General features: G+C 44.5%; 1 protein-coding gene across 2 annotated transcripts in view; it reads right to left on the reverse strand.

The window, feature by feature from the left end:
* PDE10A (phosphodiesterase 10A) overlaps positions 1–20,868 on the reverse strand; it is a 355,321-nt gene that overhangs the window by 173,292 nt on the left and 161,161 nt on the right. The window contains exon 1 of one of the 2 annotated variants that reach the window (XM_027633632.1): positions 2,770–4,006. The exons of the other annotated variant lie outside the window; for it this stretch is intronic. Coding sequence (XP_027489433.1) covers positions 2,770–3,628 — 859 coding nt within the window. The 5' untranslated portion in view covers positions 3,629–4,006. Of the gene's footprint in view, positions 1–2,769; positions 4,007–20,868 lie in introns of those variants that run through there. 2 annotated transcript variants of the gene reach the window in all.

The following is a 20,868-nucleotide window of genomic DNA, read 5'->3' on the forward strand; positions in this document are numbered from 1 at the left end:
CAAACTGTGTATTGTAGAATCCAAAATTTTAATATCAAGAATCTTCTAACAAAATCCTGACTGGAGAGCTCACAAGTCAAAAGAGCTCAGAGGTGAAAGAAGAATACCTCTCCAGCAATTTCACTGTTTTCCACTCGTGGAAAGGATTCTGTTATGTCACTTTTAAATCTCCTTTCCAAAAGGGCTCATCTCAATTCTGTTCCCTACAGAACTCCTCAGTTTCTCTGTGAAAATATTTAGACTTCTTTTTGTCTTTAAAGTCAAATGTATATATGTATATAAGTATGATTTAGAACCTAAAATATGGTTTAGGAAACAAAACCTATGAGATGTAGAATATCATCCTCATTATTTTACATTATCTCATCCTCTTCAAAACAGTGACAGTCTTCCAGCTGCACTGTAACCAGCACTGTGCACAGTACTCCAAACAGTTGACAAGTGTTCTTTGCAGTAGCTTCACTGGATCTGAATAGTATCTTGTTTAACTTCCCTCCACTCCTTTTTTCAGCCTGGTTTCCTAAGGAAATCAGTTATGCAATCACTCGGGGAGGGAGGGAGGTGTCCACGTATGTATATATGCAATGCATGGGGATGTGTGTCCATCTGATCTCACTAATATCTTTTGAGCCCATTGGCCGATTTCAATCACATTCAAGAGAGGAGTAGAGATATAAGACATTTAAGTTCTTGAAAGTTGCATGAGAGCAGGCTGCAGAACATGGAAAAGTGTTTCCACAGAGAGAGAGGCTGCATGTCTTAGACGTCAGTAAATTCACAGGGGAAAGAACAGTTCTGCTCCTTTCCTGCCTGCCGGAAAATCTTCAGTCAGAGGTCACAATCAGTGAAAGATGACCAAGTTCATTGTGTTCAAGTGTTCATAAAATAGCTTAAGTTGAATTCGCCATTACTTTTAAAGCTGTTTTGAACAGAGACGATGTTTTCCACATCATCTTTTTCCTAATCTAGCATAGGAGTGAATTGCCCTACATGACACACATTCCCTGGCTTGGTCCCTTGCTCCCAAGACCACTTATTTTAAAACATGCATGGCATCATTCTACCCCCTCAAACACAGAGAAAATTAAAACTACAAGAGCTTAGGATTCCCTTCAGGCCTCAAGACTAAACAAGTATGTGGCTCTGTAATATGATCAACTATTGAATAAAGTTTCAAAAAGACAGTGCAGCAAATATATAATCATTTTTATTCACCTCTACCATGGAACGCTAGTACTACCACAACTGCAGGCTCCTGTGCTAAAGACAGCTGTAAGACAATAAGACAAATAATGAGATTTCAGCAAACATCTCTATAGTTCTTCACACATACACCCAAAATGAATACATCTGTGAACTATATACGATTCACCTGTATCCAAAAAGCCACCTTTATCAAAGTATACTAAAAGATTAAAATGCAAGTCTAGGGACACATTAAGACATATATCTACAAATTAAGAAACTGTCGCAAAAAGAAAGAAATAGCCACAGCTGATTGAAGTCACCTAAGTATCAAAATACTGGGCAAGAAAAAAAGTTTTTTATAAAATAAAAATTATTTCTGCCCAGATAACACGCTCCGCGTGGAAATTCATTTGTCCCATTACCACACCGAAGCCCAGCACATTTCCCTTCCTGGCTGTGGGGCACGGGCAACCTGACCCCGGGAGGTTTCGGCCCGAAGCTGCGGGCGCTCCAGGGCCGCCCCAGCCCCGGGGGCGCCCACCCTGCGGGACGCGGCGTGTCAGGGAAGCGCCTCGGAGCGGGGTTGGCGGCACCGGGAGGCTCGGGGCGAGACACCCGAGGGGGAGCCGGGCCGCATCCCCGAGAACGGGGAGTTTCTGTCGTGCGAAGCCCTCCTTTCCGCTCCCACAGCCCGCCTCGGGGCTCGGGCCGCTCCCGCCGGACTCCCCCCGCCAGCACGGGGAGGGCACTTGCCAAGCTCCGCACCAAGAGGAGGCCGAGCGGCAGCTCCGGCCCCACTCTCGTCTCCCGGCACGGCCCCCGCGTTCGGGCTCGGTGGGAGCCGGCGAGGGTGTGGGAACGGCTGGCTGCGGGGCGCCCTGTACGGAGCTCCTCAGTGCCCCCTTTATTCCGCCCTCCCCACCAGCCGGTCACTACCCCCGTTCCAGCGCCAACCCCCCAGTAGCAAGGAGCACATGTTTCCTCTCCGGCTCCTGGCCCGCCTTACAACGAGCCACGGCCAGTGGAAGGCGGCACCCGGTACCAAAGCCGGATCAGAAATATGGAATGTGACCGCGCGTGGCAGATCTGACGGGGGATGCAGAAAGAAGCGATCCATTTCAACCCTTTTCGGTCTTCCGTCGCCGCATTTCTGTCAACTGCCAATACCATAATGCTTCCTTATTGTTACTTCAAGTAAGTAGGGGGACAGTCTCCAATCCCCTACGTGTCATTCCTGAACAAATTAAGCATGTACCAAGTAAAGGGCTGACATACACATACATTGAGTTGTCTGATCCCGGAATGATGCCGAAATCCGCGAGGCGTTAACAGCCAGCTCCCACAAAGAGCATTCAGTTACACTGAGCATCCCCTTTGTCCGTGCATCCTCAATACACACCCGGCCGCTCCTCCATGCGTCCACGCACGCCCCACGTATACGGCCCCTTTGTGTCCTCGCCTCCCCCCCACTCACAAAGAAATGCCCTTTCCACAAGGCATGCACCCAGCCTCGGACACAGCCCTTCGCCTTCCCCCGAGACACGCGCGACCCGCCGCCGGGCACAGCGCTCCGGTACCTACTTGTATTCAAGAAACAGTCCGTAAACCTCCTAAAGCAGCTTGCAGAATTAGATCCATCTTCCATGTCTGGCCCTAGGAGCAGGGGAGACGAGAAGGAGAAGAAGGCGCCTCTCTGCCGCTGCTGCCGCCTAGGAGTCCTGCTCCCGCCGGGGCCGTCGCCTCCTCGGATCCCGTCGCCGCGGGCTGCTGCTGCTGCAGCAGCGAGGAAATTGCAGGACCACGGGCGAGAGGCGGCTGGGGAGAGGAGGGGCCGGGAGTGGTGCTGCCGAGGGCCGCCGGCTGCGGAACGGAGCAGCAAGCCCTGGATGGAGGAAGAACAGAAGAGCCTCCTCCTGCCGCTGCCGCCTGGATGGGCGATCAAGTGAGCTGCTGCTGCTGCTGCTCCGCCAACATCTCTTCCTCCTCCTCCTCCTCCTCCTCCTGCCGCTCTCGCTGCCTCTCCTCCTCCCTCCCTCCCTTGGAGACTTGTGAGGTTAAAGGAAAACGAGGAGGGGAAACGAGGAGGCGGCGGCAAGAAGTAAAAAGAAGATGGAGAAGCGGAGGAAAAGGAGGGGATTGGAGCGAGGAAAGGAGCCGCTGCCGCTCTGGAGACGATGCTGGCGGAGACGGCAGAAGAGGCTGTCCCTGCAGCGCGGCTCCTGCTGCTGGTGGTGGTTGTCAGGAGGACAGAGAGGGAGCTGTAGGCAGCCGAGCCGCCTCCAGGAGCGGGGGGAGGAGGAAGAGACCCGCCGCTGCCTCCACCTCCACCGCTCTGGCCATGGGAGTGGAGCAGGCGGCTGCCGGAGCCGGGCTTTTCCCCGAGTGCTGCAGCCAGGGGGGCCGAGGGGCGGGATAAGATCCGCTTCTCCGGGTTGGACATGCTTCCGCTCTTCCCTCCCTTTCCCGGCAGTTTAAGGCAGGACGCCTAGGAGAGATACCGGACTAAAGCGAAAGAGGAAACCGAAAAAGGACGGAGCCAAACCAGGGGTTACCGTGGATCGGTCCTTCGTTCCCTCCGGCAACCCCCGGGCACTATTTCCTTCGCACTCCGGCTCCCCGCCCTCATAAAATCCTCACATTTCCGTTCCCCCTTTAGGCCGGAGGGACAGGGCGCTACTGACCGCTAAACGGTTCCAATCCCCTTTTAAAGTCCGCTTTTCCCCATGCTCCCACCTCACATTCAGAGCAAGAAAACGGCAACAATCTGTATTTTCTTCGAGCGAGGCAAATATTGCCCCGTATGTGCGCGCTCGCCTGCAAAGAGGCAGATACAATCACTGCAGTGCCGCTTCCAGCACCAGCCCCGGCCGCCAGAAAACGCCCACTGGCGGAGCCAGCGCTTCCCAGTCTGCCTCCCTCCCTCCCATCCTCTCTTTGCCAGGCGCGCACACGGGAACTACGGCACAGCGGTTACCTAAAGGGAACGCGAGGAGAGACACGAGGAAAAGATCCTCCCTATGCGGTCTCATTATTTTAAACGTATATTTCCAGCCGCTGAGATCAAAAGGCAGACGCCCTGCGGTGCCTGGAGTGGAGACGCCACAGAACTGCCCCTCCGTTTCTATGGGACATCCAACACCGTTCCTATGCGAAGTGGCACAGTCAATCCCCATCACACGTGTTTGTTTCAGCCCCCTCCCCGCCCTCCCCACAACTTGGGACACTAGCAGCCACCCACTCCTCAGCCCCAGCCCTCCGGCCCCCCCGAGGGGCCGTCGCAGAGCCTTCCCTCAGGTGTAGCGTGGCCCTGGGGCTGCCACCGGCCTTGCTCCGCCGGCAAAGGAGCCGCTGCTCGTCAGCGAGCCTGTCGCAGGGGCCAGTCGCCACCCAGCACCCGCGCTGATGTCCCCTGGCATTTGGGGTCCCGATCCGCAGCCTCCGTCGGGGGAGCACCCCGCCGCCGCCGCCTCGCCCCGCCAGCCCGGGCGCAGTCCGCCCGTCCCGCCTGCACGGCGCCTCGGCGGGCAGCGCTACCGTGTCCCTCAGTGGGGCAGCCGCCGGGGGAACGGCCGGTCAAGGGAAGCCCGAAGATGGGCTCAAATCGGAGAGGGCCCGAGGATCGCGCTGAAAGCCCTGGCCCTGCGTATTTCGTTTTCGCCGTAAACTCCCTCTGTCCTGGGCGCCAGCGGCCGTCGAGAGGCGGTCAGAGAGGCCCGAGCCCACCAGAGTTCACCTCCGGCAGTGGGGAAAGGGGGCCGGCGTCGCCAATCGGCAGCGGGGCTCCCCTCAGCCCGGCCGCGACAATCCCTTCGGGCCGGGCGGGACGGCAGGCGCCCTAGAGCTGACGCCCCGCGCCGCTGATGAGCGCGACGGAGCTCCCGGGCTGCGGGCAGCCCTCCGCAGGCTGCCCTCCCGGGACAGCCTCGCCCCGCAGCCCTGTCAGCGCCGGGAACGGGCGAGCATCGTTCATCACTCGGGCCGCCCGTGCAGGCGGCGGAGCTCACCCAGACGGGGGCCGCCGTGCCCGGCCGTCGCCTCCCCTCGCCCAGCGGGCAGCTGCCGGGCAGCGGGGCTTCCCCCGCCCTCGGAAGGGGCGCTGAGGCTCAGTGCCCACTGCCCGAGCACCAGGCTGGCAGCTCCCTCGGGCACCACGGCGCCGACCGCCAGCGCGGGGGGCACCTGCAGGGCTGGACTGAGGGGGACCGCACACGCCGTAGGGCCACCCCGCCGCGGGAGGACGACGCGGCCGCGGCTTCCTCGCCGCAGGTGCCTGGACGGAGCGGAGGGAACGGCGCTCCTCGGGCAAACGGCGCGTCCCCCCGGAGCTCCCACCTGCCAGCGGGCGGAGAAGCTGCCGCAGCGGTGGTGCCCACCCAGCCGGGGCCGCCGCCGTGCCGCTGACAGCAGATTTTGTTGCGATGCGGCGGGGCCCCGGCGCAGCCAGGGCGGGCGCTGCCCCGCGGAGCGCGGCTGGAGCGGACACCGCTGGAACCGTTGCAGGCACTGGCGGAAAAGATGTTTCTGCGGTCGCTGCCAGCAGGGCGCCCGAAACGCGGGAGATTCTGTTTTCCTCCTCTACCTTCCCGGAGATCAGACCTTTGTGTCGTCCGCCGCCACTCCAGGTGCTGCGGTACCGGGTCCAGGTGTCTGCGGGAGTCCTCATCAAACTACTGCAGTCTTCCTATTTTCGCTTCAAAATTAGGGTCGCTCTTTCGAATTTCGACTCCTGCTTTGAAAACAGTATAAACCTACGCTTTTGGCTTTTACTTCAAATCGTTCAAGTATTTTATATTTTCATTTCAGGATCTCTTTTAATGCTAAAATACACACCAGCTCCTGTTAGAGTCTTTATGTATCAATTTGTAAGGCTGCAAGAGATGCTCCTCTGAAAATAACAACGCTTTCAAATTAAAGTGCATTTCCAGCAGCTGAATGTTCTGTAACAGCAAGAAACAATCCGCAGAGTCTGCAAAAGGTTTTAAATGCAAAAAACATATTAAAAACCCTAATTAAACGAACAAAAAAACTGCAAAACAATAAAAAACCTCAGATAGGGCAGGTTTTACCAAAGCGTTTCCATCTACATGGTTCTTAAAACCTCCTGTTGCTTAAAAATCCTGAACTGAAATGCAGAAAACTGAATCTGCTTTTGTGATTCACTTTCTCTTAGTATATTTGTATGACTTTATTAAAACAGATTAATAACTTATATCTCACATGTCTATTTGTGTGAGATGCTTTTATTTCCTTAAGTCCAACCATTAAATATAGAGGTTTTTCCGTGGTAAATGCTGCACAATGACTAGAGATCCAGCAAACATTTAAATTCTCCAAGAGAAGTCTTAGCTAATGGAAACAAAATTTTAGTGAATTGTGTTTTGTTATTGCAGCCTATTTTTTTAACAATTAACAACTTCTTATTAGAAAATCTCTAATACTAAAATGTTTAAAATTAAAGAGATAATCCGACTGAAATGACTGACAAAAAACAAGAGCTAGTCACCTGAAAAAATTAAAGTAACTGCTTTAGACACATTAGTCCCAATTGTTCTGTCAATACCAAGAGTAAATTTCTGAAACTTTACATCATCAACTTATAACTGTAGAAATCTTGTTTAACTGTGCTAATCTTTGCTAAATTCCTCAGTTGCTGTTCACCCAAACTGCAGTTGTTCAAATATTAATGCCTGAAACTGGATATCTATCTATTTATACAAGGCATGTCAATTGTGCATGTATAAATATGTACACGTATAATCATCAAACCAAGCAAAACACATTTTGATTTGTAAGAAATTATCAGATATTCTAGAAAAGCAGCTTTTATTAGATTAGTTTTCATTAACCATTGGCAATTCATACTTGATTGGTCACCTGCTTCTTGACTTGGCAAGCAAAAACAATCACAAAAAAGAAATTAGATGACAGTGAAAATTAATTTTCAAGATCTGTAAATATATATTTGTAAAATATACTGATTTGCAGACAAGTTAAGTATGGTTCATGGCCATCTCAATACCTGGGGATAAATTAGTGATGAATCACATTTGCTCTTCAATGTCAATCTGGGTTTTCATTGCTCAGCCAGCATCACAATTTCCATTGCCATAGAGAGATGAAGTCACTGATCCCACTGTGGTACTAACCATACACCCACATCATTTACCAGAAAAGTCTCAGCCACTGCAATAGGAATTTTTGATATGAAACAGTGAGATTTGCTACATCATCCCCGCTAAAAAGGATTTTAAAAACTCTGAAACACAAGTAATGCAAGTTAAAATACTCTGATGCATCCCCTTGCGTCAGGTGCAAGGGTTCTGATATGAATGCCCTGTGTCAGCACAACCGTGAGCAAAAGTCTTTAGTTGTATTTGCATGGGTAAATATGATTTCATGAGAACTCAGGAGTCAGAGTGCCCAATGAAGACATGAGGAGGTCTAGCATGCATCATACTTACAGGAACACACCTGGTTTGAAAGCAACAAATAAGCCTATTTGGCAATGATTTGGTAATCTTAGTCAGAACACTTGAAGAAAAACATTGTGGGGAAAAAGTAAAATCAAGTTATAACAAAGGTTGCTTGGTATTAAATACAGCTTAAGGCCAATATCTGTTCTTTCCCAATTCTGTCTGCTCCATTTTAAGAATGACTTTTTGTCCGGTCCCACTCTTTTGCCTGGTAAATCCTCTTATCCTTATATCCTAAGAATTAATTCTGTGATATACGATCAATTCCTTGGAGGAAAAAAAAAAAAGAAGAAATAAGACAGATTATGGGGAAAAGGAGTTTATAAAAATGTAGGATGACAGCAGTAGAGGATGACAGAGCTGATGGAACCAACCACCTGAATGCAACTGCGGCAGAAGCAGCCACAATGAAATAGAGAGAAGGCAACCTGTTGGAAAGGTGGGGCAGGCAGAGTGAAAGGATAAATGCAGCTAAACCCCAAGCTCTTGAGCTGAGTAAATACAGCCCCAAATAATTTTTTCCCCCTAGGAATTTTCTGCTAAATGATCCCACAGAATATAGCAATTATCATCCAGTCCAATTAGAAACCTCCAGAAAGGACATTGTTTCCTAAAGTCTTGTTCTATAAAGCCTTAGAATAATTTATAAATAACCCCATTTCTTAAGGGATTCTTTTTTACAAAGAATTATTCTCAATCACTGTACTCATGCAAGGAGTAAATTTGTTTAAAGGGTATGTATCAGCCATTTTCTTTGAATCCCACAAACACCCATCCAAGCCACCTCTTTTCCACAAGAATATTAACTCTCAGTGTTGGTAACTTGCAAACATGTCCTAGAAGCCATCTTGAAAATGTTTCGGGGAATTACCTAGTCCAAGCGGAGAAGAAATACTGGGAGATCCAAAATGAACTGCAATTCATTCAGAAAATCAAAACAACACATTTCTTAAGAAGTCCAGGTCTGTTCAGAGACATACAGAAAAAGGAAAAAAAAATATCTTGTTTGCTTTCAGTAGTTTGTTCAGCTTTGCTTATGTCACTTCACTTTCTGCTCAGCTTTCAACATAGCTGAAAGGTTTTGTGGCTGGAACTGTAAATGATAAAAGTTTCTCTAGAAGCACTATGCTATGTGATGTATGGTGGTGGGTACATTAATAAAGCTGTGAAGACCATGTCTTTTCCTGCTACTTTTTTTTTCCTTTTAGAAACACACTAAACTATGAAAAGTTTTCAGTATTATTTTTCTGGGAAAAACTGCAATTCTTTATGGAAAGAAGATAGCTCAAGTGCAAAGGTAGGACATTATGGGTTGCAAAATTTTCAGGTAGACATATTGCTATAGATTAAAATGTAATAAAAAGTGAAATAAGATTCATTTTAAAATGACAGAAAAAAAAACTAGTATCAAGGTACAACTGGAAACATTTGCAACATATTTACTCAGATTTATTTCCTATGAAAGACTATGAAAGAAGCTAAACAAAACCTTATGAAGCCATCTACCATTTTGTGCTATCCCATGCAGTACAAAGATTAAATATTTTCTGGTTTTATTTAAAGGGTGTTCAGAAAGTGAAATGTCTTTTTGGGTTTAAGTTATTTTAATAAAAGCAGAGAACATCCTTCCAGAAAAACTGTCCTTTAAATAAATTAAAACTCCAGTAGCAGCTCTCTTTACTGAGATGCTCTCTTATAAACCCAAAGCACCATAAACACAGTAAGGTCTTTAATACAGAGACCATCTTTTGAATTATGTCCCGCAGAGCAGGATCCTGGCCTGGGACCAGGGCCTCTGAGGTACTAATGAAATACAAACAGCAAACGACGTAATGGTTGGCATGGTAGGCAACAGCACTGTTGTTACCTAGTACTATTGGAATAGCCATTTTTATTGCAAGAGAACTAAATAGGGCTATCAGAATTTTTGTAATTCTGTCTTCCTTTTTTCATAGTGAAATCTGGAGTTAATTTATGACAGAACTTTGTTATAATTAGCTATCTGCTAGAGACAAATAAGTTATTTCAATTCCGTGTTCAATTAGAACATGGAAATTCTATTCTTTACATGAATTAAAGAACAGTTTTAACAAAAATCCAAAAGAAAAGGTCAATACTGGCTTATATTGTACTGATTCACCATGAGTTGTGTGTGCATCTTGCTAGCACATAGCACAGACCATACAAAGCTACTGTCCCAACAGGAATGCCAGCTTTCTGCCATTAATCTCTCTTGCAACCCCTTTCTTCACTTTCCAAAATTTTACAACCAGTAAAAAGAAGTAGACTTTTCCCCAAGATGCTTTGCACAGTTCATGAGAAGTTGTTCTGCTCCATCACTGGCAAATTCTTTGATGGAACTAGCAATCTCCGCTCTGAGTTTAAGTGTAAGACTTTGTTCTCTTTGATATTGACAGCAGGTGCAAAAAAAAGAAAAAAAGAGACTGAGTCCTACATTTTCACCTTGTGATGTCTGAGCATTGCTCGAGGGAAACAAGCGGTTTTTTAAAAGAATGCTTTTTCCTTTTCACTTGAATTCTTCCTTCCTTCAGTTGCATTGCAATAATTACCAAGCTATCCCTCTGTGAGGAACAGGACTTTATTCCTGCCCATCTGTTAAAAAGTCATATCTGAAACTGTGGCTGTTGATAGTGAAATGCAGTTATTAGCCTTTACAGTTAATACCCTGATGAGATAAAAAAGTGCAAAGAAATGCATACTTCTAGTAACCACAGACTATTTAACATGTTTTCTAGAACAGTTTGGTTTCAAATCCATGTTCTGTTTCTATGTAGAAACATACCTTTGCAATCCTGAAAACTAGAAAGATTGACTTTTAAATGAAATCTTGAACTCTTGGAGTTTGTTGTATGCACACAGCTGTCCTATGTGAGCTCTCAGACTGATGCTGCTGTAACATGCATTCATTCAGCACCACAGTCAAGCTGATAAAATTGAGGAAAGTTTATTATCCAAGTAACTTTTCTCTATTCAATCCTCACTTTAGTAACCAAGAAATTCAACACAACTTATTTCTTTACAGCAGCACTGTACATGCACACACTATGAACAGGTACCTGCTATCTTTATGTTCCACCCGAGGACATACTTGCTATCTTTTTCTTGTCTGTTCTTCACACTTCTCCCTCTATTTTTTTTTCTTTTCCCCCCTCTCTTTCTCTCACACACAGGCAGTATTTCTCTAGCTGCAGAATCAACATAACAGTACAGATTTCCTTTAGACAATACTTTAATATCAGCATGTGAAGACCACAACATAAAAGGCTGGGGTATTACTGCCATTCTCCCTGAGTAAATACCATCTCACATATGCAACCCTAGACCACTGAAGACGAGCTTATTTGATTCAGTACAATTCTCCTCTAGAAATAAGACACCACTGTCATACACCTTTATTCATTCTCTTTTATCTCTTTGTTTACTTATTTCCCATTATCTTCTTTACCAACATCCAGAAGCCCCTATTATTCCAATAGCTTTTTCTCCCTCATGCATGATCCATCCTTCACTTCACCATTTCTCCCCATGCTGTCACATGTGCTATGTCTTAGCAAACATACTTCAAGCTGACAGCATCCCTGTTCTCTCAGCTGCAACAAGTTCTTCACCTGCTTTCCTCGTACTACTTCCAAAGTCTTTCTCCAGCAGAAGCACATCTTCCTGCTCTTCTGCTGGCAGAGTCCCACAGTAAGCCCTGGTACTCACAAGGGGAGGGGAACTCTTCCTAAGCCTTTGGTCTAAATAAAGGTCAGCTGTTGAAGTAGAGGAAGGAGAGAAACTCTACCAGAAGCCTGGAGCTGCCTGTGGAGGAGGCTTTAGGATGGTAGAAATGAAGCAGCACTGTCTTATCAGCTTGGACACAGAGACAGGAAGTTGCTCATCTCTCCTGTTGGACATGGGTTCTCTGAATGAATGTTTGGGAGACTGAGTACAGATCATGGAGCTCAAGCAGGACAAATAGGAAACATCCTACCCCCATGGTAATGCAAGATCAGCAGCTCAGAAATAAAACAGGCACAGATAATTTCTTCATGTATTTTCCTTAGAAAGAAAGTAAAACTGGATCCGTAGTTATAACTGACAGGAGTCCTGTTCAGGCTATCAAGCTTTATATTTGTGCCAGCCAAACAGGATGGAGATTTTAAAATATATTAATTGTTTTATTACATAGAAAACAAATAGAGAGCAGTATACTACCCTCACATTTGGAAAGAACAGACCTGAGTATTTAGCAGATTTTTGCAAAGTTTATTTGAACTGATTTTTTTTCTTTCTGAAAATTTCCTGCACCTTTAGGACAATATCAGAAGGGAAAGCACAGTGTAACCTACTTGAAGCAACCTCCAGTATATCCTCAGCTCAGGTTTCTCTTGCTGGATACAGTCTGCAGAGATGTAAATGCTGCACCTTGGGTCTGACTATTTTCAAAGCAAAGAAACGATGTGGCTTCCACCAAACCCCATAACTCAGAATCCCTACACTGAGAAAGCTTCTGGCAAGCCCTCTAGTTTGTAGTTTCTAAGAGCAGAAAAAGTAAATCACAGAGTAGTCCCAACACCCGCGTTATATCAGACCATCTCTACATCTGATATGGCTCATGCACACTCAGATATAATTACCTATCATTACCTTCTTTTTTTTCAGCGCAGATTGACATCCAGACAAAACAAGCCAGTAATGCAGGAGCAACTCTGAGTTTATTTTTGGAGGAAGGATTCCTTTGTGAGACTCTAGACCTTCCATTTAACTAAAGTTCTATGTGGAGTTTTCACCCAACATATGTGGAGTTTTTCTGACCCAAGTTGTTGTTTGACTGGATGAGGCTTCACTAAATCTGAAAAGCATTATTAGAAAAGCAGAAAATTTTATTGCCAATAGCTTTTCCTTCTTATAAGCACATGCTCTACACATGGCTTATCATAATGCATACTCAAAACTGTAGACATTTTTTCTTACCTACAAAACTACGGGAGTTGATTTTCTGACTATTTCAGCCTCATGAAGCTCTAGAATAACTTTAATGCAGCTGTAAATGATCTGTGGAGTAGGGCTTTAAATTAATGGGAAAGGGAGGCAAAGGAACCTTTAAATGGTGTAGGAAACAAAAATGAGAAAATCAGGAAGAATTTTGGTGAGAGGGAAATGGCATGTCCCATAGGAAGGAAACCCACGCACTTCCCGCTTGCCTACAAACCAGGCTCTGGCTTCAGGTGCTGCCATGTGGAGTCCACCACTCTCTTCCAGCTTAGTGGAGCTCTGAAACAGAGGCCTGAAAGGGATCCCATGATCCCTGACGTTAGTCCCTACTATTGTGGACTGGTCACACACCCAAAAATCAGTTACATAGCTTCCAGTGCCGCAGTAAAAAGGTCATTCACAATCTCACTCTACCTTCTCCTGTTTTCCAGCCAAAATAAATGTATGGCCATTTTTGCTGGACCAGCTTTAAAAATATATTCCACCTTTTTAATATTTAGTATTTAAAAGGAGCAGTAGAATCTTTCCCAGACCATTTTCCTTGACTAATCATGGCACAATCTGTTAGCTCTTTCTTATAACAGTAGCTCCGTCTCCTGATGTCCCACTTTACAAGCCCTTCACTCTTCCACTGGGAATTCATTTGCTCAATACAAATGACTACTACAAGTTGCAGAGAGGCTCTTGCTAAGGCTTTGCTAATATTTTAGAGACAGCTTAAATGTTTCCCCTGTCCTTTTGCAGAAATTTTTCCTGATATGTAATGGTCACAGTACTGGGAGGGTGGGAGGAGTCACTGTTGACCAAGTCATTTTGTTATGAACATTACCATAAACACTTTCTTTCCTCTTTGTTGTTTCCAACTGATGAGCTCAAAGACAGTATTCATATTTTGTCCCTAGGTGAATGATTTTGCACTTTGTACTGCTATGCTTCATTCTGCTTCCAGTCATACAGACTTCAGAGCTCTCTGAATCATACCAAATTCTGTACCAGTTCCTCTCTGTGCAGAAAATGGTCTCTCAAATTTTATAATCTGTAAAATCTGCTAACACACCCTTACTTCCATATAGGAAAGAAATTACAAAACCAGTCCAGACCTCCAAAAAATTCTTGATAAATTCAATTTGTCACCTTCCTTATGCCAACAAGGCATTTGTCTTCCCTTTAGCTATAAGCACTTCATTCTCAGGTGGTCTACAGCACCCAACATTTCTGCAGGCTTCACAAATACTCAAGACATTGCCTGACAGCTCTGTGAAACAGGGAAACATTATTCACTAATGCTGTCTTACAGAGGAAGAAGCACAGAAGTTTCATTTTCCCCCCTAAAGTTATGCAGGAAGTTTTAAAAAAGAGTTATAAAAGACTGTTGAAAAAGAAACACAGATGTACTCTGGTGTCCCCTCCCCACCATTCCTATGTCTGCAATATCACCCTCTGTTTTCTCATCCATCTCAAGTATGAGGAAGGAGCCCAGGCTGGGACTGGCTTCAGGCAGAGGCAAAGTAAGCAGATCCTGAAAGCCGCAGACTGCCAGAGGGCACCTGGCTGGCTGCTCTGCCTTTCCAGGAAGGCAAGCAGACAAGCTCTTCCAGTAGGCTAGCAACCCAAAGAGCACAGCTCCAGCCCTACCTGAAAACCTTCCTGCTGTCTCAGCCACCAAGGGGATGATGTCCTTAGTGCCTGCTGTGCTGCTTTTTTAAGGAAAACAAACTTCTGCTCTCCTTTGTTTTCCCCCTTCCCACGGCCATTTTAATTTGTTAAACACGACACTCAAGAGTTTTTAAAACAAACCCTCATATTCAACAGAAGTGTAATTTTTCTAAACCACATTCATGGCTGAGATCAAACCATTCCTCATTGTCGGTGAACTACCAGTCTTCTGTGCAAGTCTGATCTACCAAACATGAATTTCCAATGTGCGTAAATGATTTAATTTAATCTGAGAAGACATTTAGAAACTCCAAACAACAGCAACTGACCTGTTATTTGACTAAAAAAAACCAAAAAACCCCACCCAAACTCCGCCAACTTCTTGGCTTACTTTTTGCTCATAGCGAGATGTAAAAAAGCCCCCACCTCCCCAGTTATACCTACCTTCTTGTAAGTGAGAACTTGATCTTTGTAAACAGATATCTGGCCTGGCCTTGGTGTAGAAGGAAGACTCCCACCTAAAGAGTAGTGTATTGTTAATATTAAGAGCTTTCGTGAGATCACTACATTACTCTGCCAAGTGAAATTATTTGATCCACGTGAACCACACTGAAGCCTGGCACACAGTTTGAGGTGCTTCTGAAGTTTTTCTTAGATTTTTTCCAATAGTTGGGCTTCAGACAGCAATATAAATGTAACTGACACAGCAGCAGTTGCTGCAGTGGCACTGACCTGTACTTCTTTTTGGGACACAAATGACCCGACCCCAGCAGGATTTATTACAGCTGCTACTTCTGTCTACACTGTATGTCAGATTAAGTTTTTCAAAAGACATTTTGAAGCTTATCCTGTTTTGAGTAACAACAATAAAAAAGTTAATTCACACTACTACTCTTCCACGAAAATCAGCATAGCTGTGTTTCAGCAAAGATATTTCTCTGTAGAGAAGAGATCTCAGTGTATACTAGTGTCCCAGCTCTCTACAGCACTCTAAGGAAATGCATGAATAAATGTAGGAAGTAATGGAAAGGATCTAGAAATCTAATGCATGAAAATATACAAAAGAAAAACGCAAAACAGCTGTGTTATCAGATGACATGTTAGAATTCGTAAGGAAGGGAAATGTAGAGAAAGGGAATGGAAAAGTAAGTGGAGTCAAGTGGAGTCACCATCTTGGAGTTCTGGGGGAGTATTTTACTGTTTAGCTGGTAGCTATTTTAAATTCTACCATACCCTTTCAGCAGTTTCAGGCAATCAGAAATATACTTGTCTAATGGACCCTTTAAGTTCTTACTTCCCAAACCATAAAACAGTCTTCTTGATGAGAAGGCCAAGATAAACAATGATAATTCACTCATTTACCTACGTGAAAGATTGTGTCCTTGCTTTGCCTGAAACCTGGCACTTGATTCTTTTCTGTTTTGTGCCAGCATAAAGCCATGAACTTCAATGGATTGGGTTTATTACTACAGCAATCAAAGAAAAGAACCAGACCACACGGTTTTGGCCTTTTGTTTCATCCCTTCCCTTGTCAGACTGCCTTATTCACTCTTCTTAATACTTCTATTTTTTTCCATTTCAAAGCCTCTCCATCTGCAGCTCACAGGGATCTGGCTGAGATGAGGTTTTCTTTCTTTCTATGGCAAAAAACGGAAGTTATCTAAGCCTTATGCTACAGGTGAGTACTTGCTGCAGTTACATGGGACAAGGAGTAGATCCGTGTCTCTAGGAGCACTAGAAATTTAGGAATCCCCATGCAGGTATTTGAATTGCATGAAATGAGCAACAGAATAACTTCAAGCCCACCACCCTAATTAAATGAATCTACCAGATGGAAAATCACTTAAAAAGCTAACAAGACTGTCATATTTTGCTGATTCATCAACATGTGCCTTCTAAGCATGTTTGAAAACAAAACAAAACAAAACAAAACAAAGTCCTCTGAAAGCCAGAGAAAGCAGAATTACAACTGGGCTTTTCACACATGAGACCAAACCAAACTGTCCACATTTGTACAAATGGTCTTCACTGGCTATTTAGACAGAAGGTACATTTTTCAAGCCCTGCATTAACTGCAGAATAAAAGGAATTTCTTTATAGTTCTTTACAATAAGTATAGTTTTAAAAGAAAATCATGTGAGACAAAAGGAATAAATAATATACAAAAGCCCATTTGCACTTAATACACCAAAGAAATTGTTTAAGGTTCATTCCTCCTTAGTGTCACTGTCTGATTAGGTTACTCACCATAAGTTATGGTGGGGATAATTCTGACTTTACAGAGAACTTCAAAGCCATTATGTCCTGCTGCTTGGGAAATGCTATGTTTACTTGAAAAATACTTTTTCTGAATTTCTTTATCTTTGGCATAATTATTTGTATTGTACTTCCCATAAAAGCCTAATCAAATGGGCTTTTTGACTCCATTGATACACATTATTAATCATGGTTTTGTTAGACTTTTGCATATTCCAAGCACAGACATTGACTGAGCATCCTCAGCTGACAGGTCATTTCAGCCCATGTTTAATCCTTGGAATTAAACAGAGCCAATCCTTGTGTGTTTAAGGGCTCTGTGAACACTGTGTTTGTACAAATGGCACACAGAACTAACTAAATAATTAACGCTGAATAGAGGTATACATAAGCACTTGTGCATGGTGGTGGTACCTGGTTGCTTGCAGAAACTTGAGGAATCAGGTTACTGTAGTGTAGTTAATAACTAAAAAGGTTTCCTTCTTTTCCAGAAGTGCTAAAACTGTATAACTGGTTAAAAATATTTAGAATACGTAACGTGTAACCATGCTGTTGGAATCACTGCTATTTTAGAAGTGAGGTGTTTATAGACAGTTAACAAGGTTAAGCTTGAAATTAGAAAAGAACTTCACCTAAGTTTCAGAATTTAGGCTCGTAATTCAATGAAAAATTCAAGGAAAAATCCTCTCCCATGAGAAATTCATTCCACAGGTAACTTCACTGAGATTTCTTGCAGGTTCTTCCAAAGTTTCTAAGAGTGGACCCCCTCAAAACAAGGCAAGACCACTAGACAGGTTCATCTGCAATGGCTTCTTCTATGTTTCTAGCAACCTTTAATTTAGGAAAAAAATTGCTTAGGAAATGGGTTTAAGTAGAGCAAAGTTGCACTTCACATGAAGAAATTTGGGAGTACAGAAGACAAATAAAGACTTCAGAACAAAGCTCAATGAACAGAGAGCATTTCCAAAGAGTAACTGGCTGGAACAGTTGGTTTAAATTGTTCTGTGTGATAAAACAGTACCTAAGAGTAGGAAGTAACTAAAAATACTAGTGTTCATATGTTAGCAATAGTGTTTTTGCAAAACATTAAAATACTGTCAGAAAGTAAAGATTAAAACATGCAGCATAAATGTAGTGGTTGCCAAATGTCACTGTCCCATATTGTTAGAAACTCTGAAATGTGCCTGATGACAAGTGCCTTCTGGACACTGATTTTCTGCCTTACTGTCTTACTCCTTCCTCCACCTCTAGTCATCAGTTTTCCTTTGCAGCTCCATGAATCACAAAACTGAATGCACTCTGAATCACCCCAACACTCACCCAAAAGGTAATTCCCCAAGCAATAATTTGCTTGATGTGGTGATTGCAAACAACATATATGTGGCCGAGTCACAAGGAGCTATGTGTTACCACCAGTCAGTTTTGGCCACTGAGGCCAGTTGAGATCACCAGGGAAAAACATCCCACCTTTTAGAAAGATTAGCTATTTCCCCTCCTTGATTTTTTTTCAAAATGAATCTGTTCATAAAAACAAGCAAACAAAACCCAGATGAAATCAACAAAACAAAAAAGTTGGAACAGCTTTAAAATGAGAAATAATAATTAAAAAAAAGACTTTCTCCAACAGTAGAGCAGGCTCTCCTGGGGGTGGATGGGCTAAGAAAGGATACTCAGAAGGTACAGATGGCACTCCTGGATTAGGAATGGCACTTTGCTGCAGAATTAGTTCTCCCTCTGACAGCCCATCTTCTTCCACCCATCTTCTTCCAGGACAGGAATTCCCCTCTACTGCCTATCCTCTTCATTCAGTCCCTCAGACAACATACCCTGCCAGTACTCTGCTCTCTCATCCTGCTCTCTGCTGATAGAATAACCATTGCATTTTACTCAGCTATCCAAACTGTTATTTGTTTGCCCCTTTTCCCTCTCCCTTAATAATGGCCTGCAATGATGAAGCAAAATTGACAACCCAAAGTTGCACTGCCTACCCCTGATTCTTCATGCAGACAGGCATCACCTCTACCAAGAAACAGGAGATATTCCACAGCAACAGGTGGTGGAAGTTCTTTACACCTTCTTTTTATGTTGGAAATCTTTTAAACGTATCTGCTGTCTATTTCTGTAGGTGTGAGCATGACTGAGATTGTTTTTATCTCCTTATCTTTCATGTCTCTGTACATGGAACTTTACCTTCTTGTCTTTCTGAGTTGTCCCCTTGACATATTTTACATGTTTGGGTTTCTAGGAGCTGGTTCCTTGTTTCATTTTAACATCTTTATGATTGTGCATGAATCATGGCTGCAATGCTGAGCACAATGAAAGACTCCACAGAAAGGTCTTAGATAAATACAGCTCCCTGTACTTTTAAACAAAGTCACCCTTTCTCTCTGTGAAATCACTGCAACTCACGGCCTTGGTCTCCAGGGGTGCCAAGTGGGGTCTGACCCCAGAAAGAGAATTCGATCCCTTCCAGACCCAACTAAACCTGTCCAGGTTGCCAAGCTCTGCACCATCACCTGCATTCAGCACCCAGGGGCTCCCTGTGCGCTCCGTTCCCCCACCAGTTATCCAATGCCAAACTCCTTACTTTTACTTTCGAAGGCCTCTCTACAAGTAAATCCCCTTATTGCCTGCCCAACCTCCTCCTCTTGCTGTCTCCATCTGCTCAGCCTGGCCCTCCCCCATCTCCATTCACTCTCCCTCCATTCCTTTTGTGTTCCCCTCATATGCCTGCTTGCAAGCTCTTTTCATGCTGTCTCTGTGCCTGGATTTCTCTTCTTAAACCCCATCTGGCATGCATTCACTCTTTCTTCCTCCCACCTTATTCCCCTTCACAAAATTAACTTCAATGAGACTCAAACAGTGGCCTCTGCCACATTCAGAAAAATGCCTTTAAACTTATTCATAATCTGGAAAACTCACTAGCATCAGTGATCTGAATTACTTTTTCCAATAATCATGCCAATATCTCCTCCATTCCCCTTCTTCCCTCTTCTCTCTCACCCCCCTCCATGTTGCCCTTCTCTCATTTGTTCTCCTTTTAACTTGAGCTGGGAGCTTCTCAGGGAATCTTTATCTGCATCAGAAAGTGCTGTGCATGTTCATGAAAGAGAGGATTGAGATGAATGAGACCAAAACATCCTGATAACTCCAGACACTACTGAAGATGCTACAGCTGAGCTATGTTAGTAAACACTAGCCCAAAAGGGCGAGTTGAGAAATCATAACTAGAGATTCAGCTTGTTTCAAGAAATGATTACCTGAGGTGAAGTCTGGTAACTCCTTCTTTAACAACAAAGGGTGGGTGTTTTGCCCTCCCAACTGAAGGCAACAGAATCCACCTGGAACTCCTGTCTTCCAGCACATGGGAGAAACACACAGCATAACCCAAGCTCTCCAGCATCTCCAGACCTGCAAAGAGTGACCCTTTTTAAAGCTCGGGATGACTGCATGCTTTCCACATAACCGTGCTAGACTTGGTATTCCTCTCCCAAAACCAGCAACCACTGAATTTCACTGCTATCATAGGACTAGTGTGCTGCCCGTTTTGCAGGTAGGCAACCACATCTGTCTGCCCTGCCTTCTCCAATCCAAACTGAAGATAATGTGTATATACCCAAAAATGAGCTGTGAAGACTATTTTTTCCTCCTAACATACAAAAGAGAGTAAAGATGTATTGATAATTTGTACTGATATTGATAATTTGTATAATGGTATCATTCAAGAGGGCCTGAGAGGACCCATGCACTGTGAAACCCCTACTCTGGTGAGTCTGTCGCCCAAGGCCTCTAAGAGTGCTCCCAGTGAAGGCAATTCCACTGCTGGGAAAAGCACTCTGGGAAAGCAGAGAGGGAAGGCACAGACGCCAGGGACAAGAATGAGAGGCAAGGATGGCTCCTGATCAGCTGTAAAGGGTGGAGGAACCAAAAGTCTTATGACAGAGGCACAACAGACTCTCCTGCCTATTCCTTCAGCAGTCCCCAATGGCAATTTGAAACCATACAATTAATGCATCAACATAGTAGTTGCATCAACATAGTAGTCTAGCATCAAACACAAAAAGGAGCGTGTGTTTGCATGCTGGCAGTGTAACATTGAATCAGCATTTTCAGTAATAACAAAGGAAGAGCAAAAAGATACCAAAACAACTTTCTTGCAGGGTAGAGCATCAAAATCTGCAATGGTACAAAACTAGACTGGAATGGGTATCTCAGGAAGCTGGTAATAGCAATAGCATTTCACCCTGAGACTGACCAGACTAATAATTGAGTTATTAATGTCTTAAGACTCACTACA

Source organism: Corapipo altera, unplaced genomic scaffold (assembly GCF_003945725.1).
Source record: "Corapipo altera isolate COAL_440 unplaced genomic scaffold, ASM394572v1 2b, whole genome shotgun sequence".
Classification (NCBI taxonomy): Eukaryota; Metazoa; Chordata; class Aves; order Passeriformes; family Pipridae; genus Corapipo; species Corapipo altera.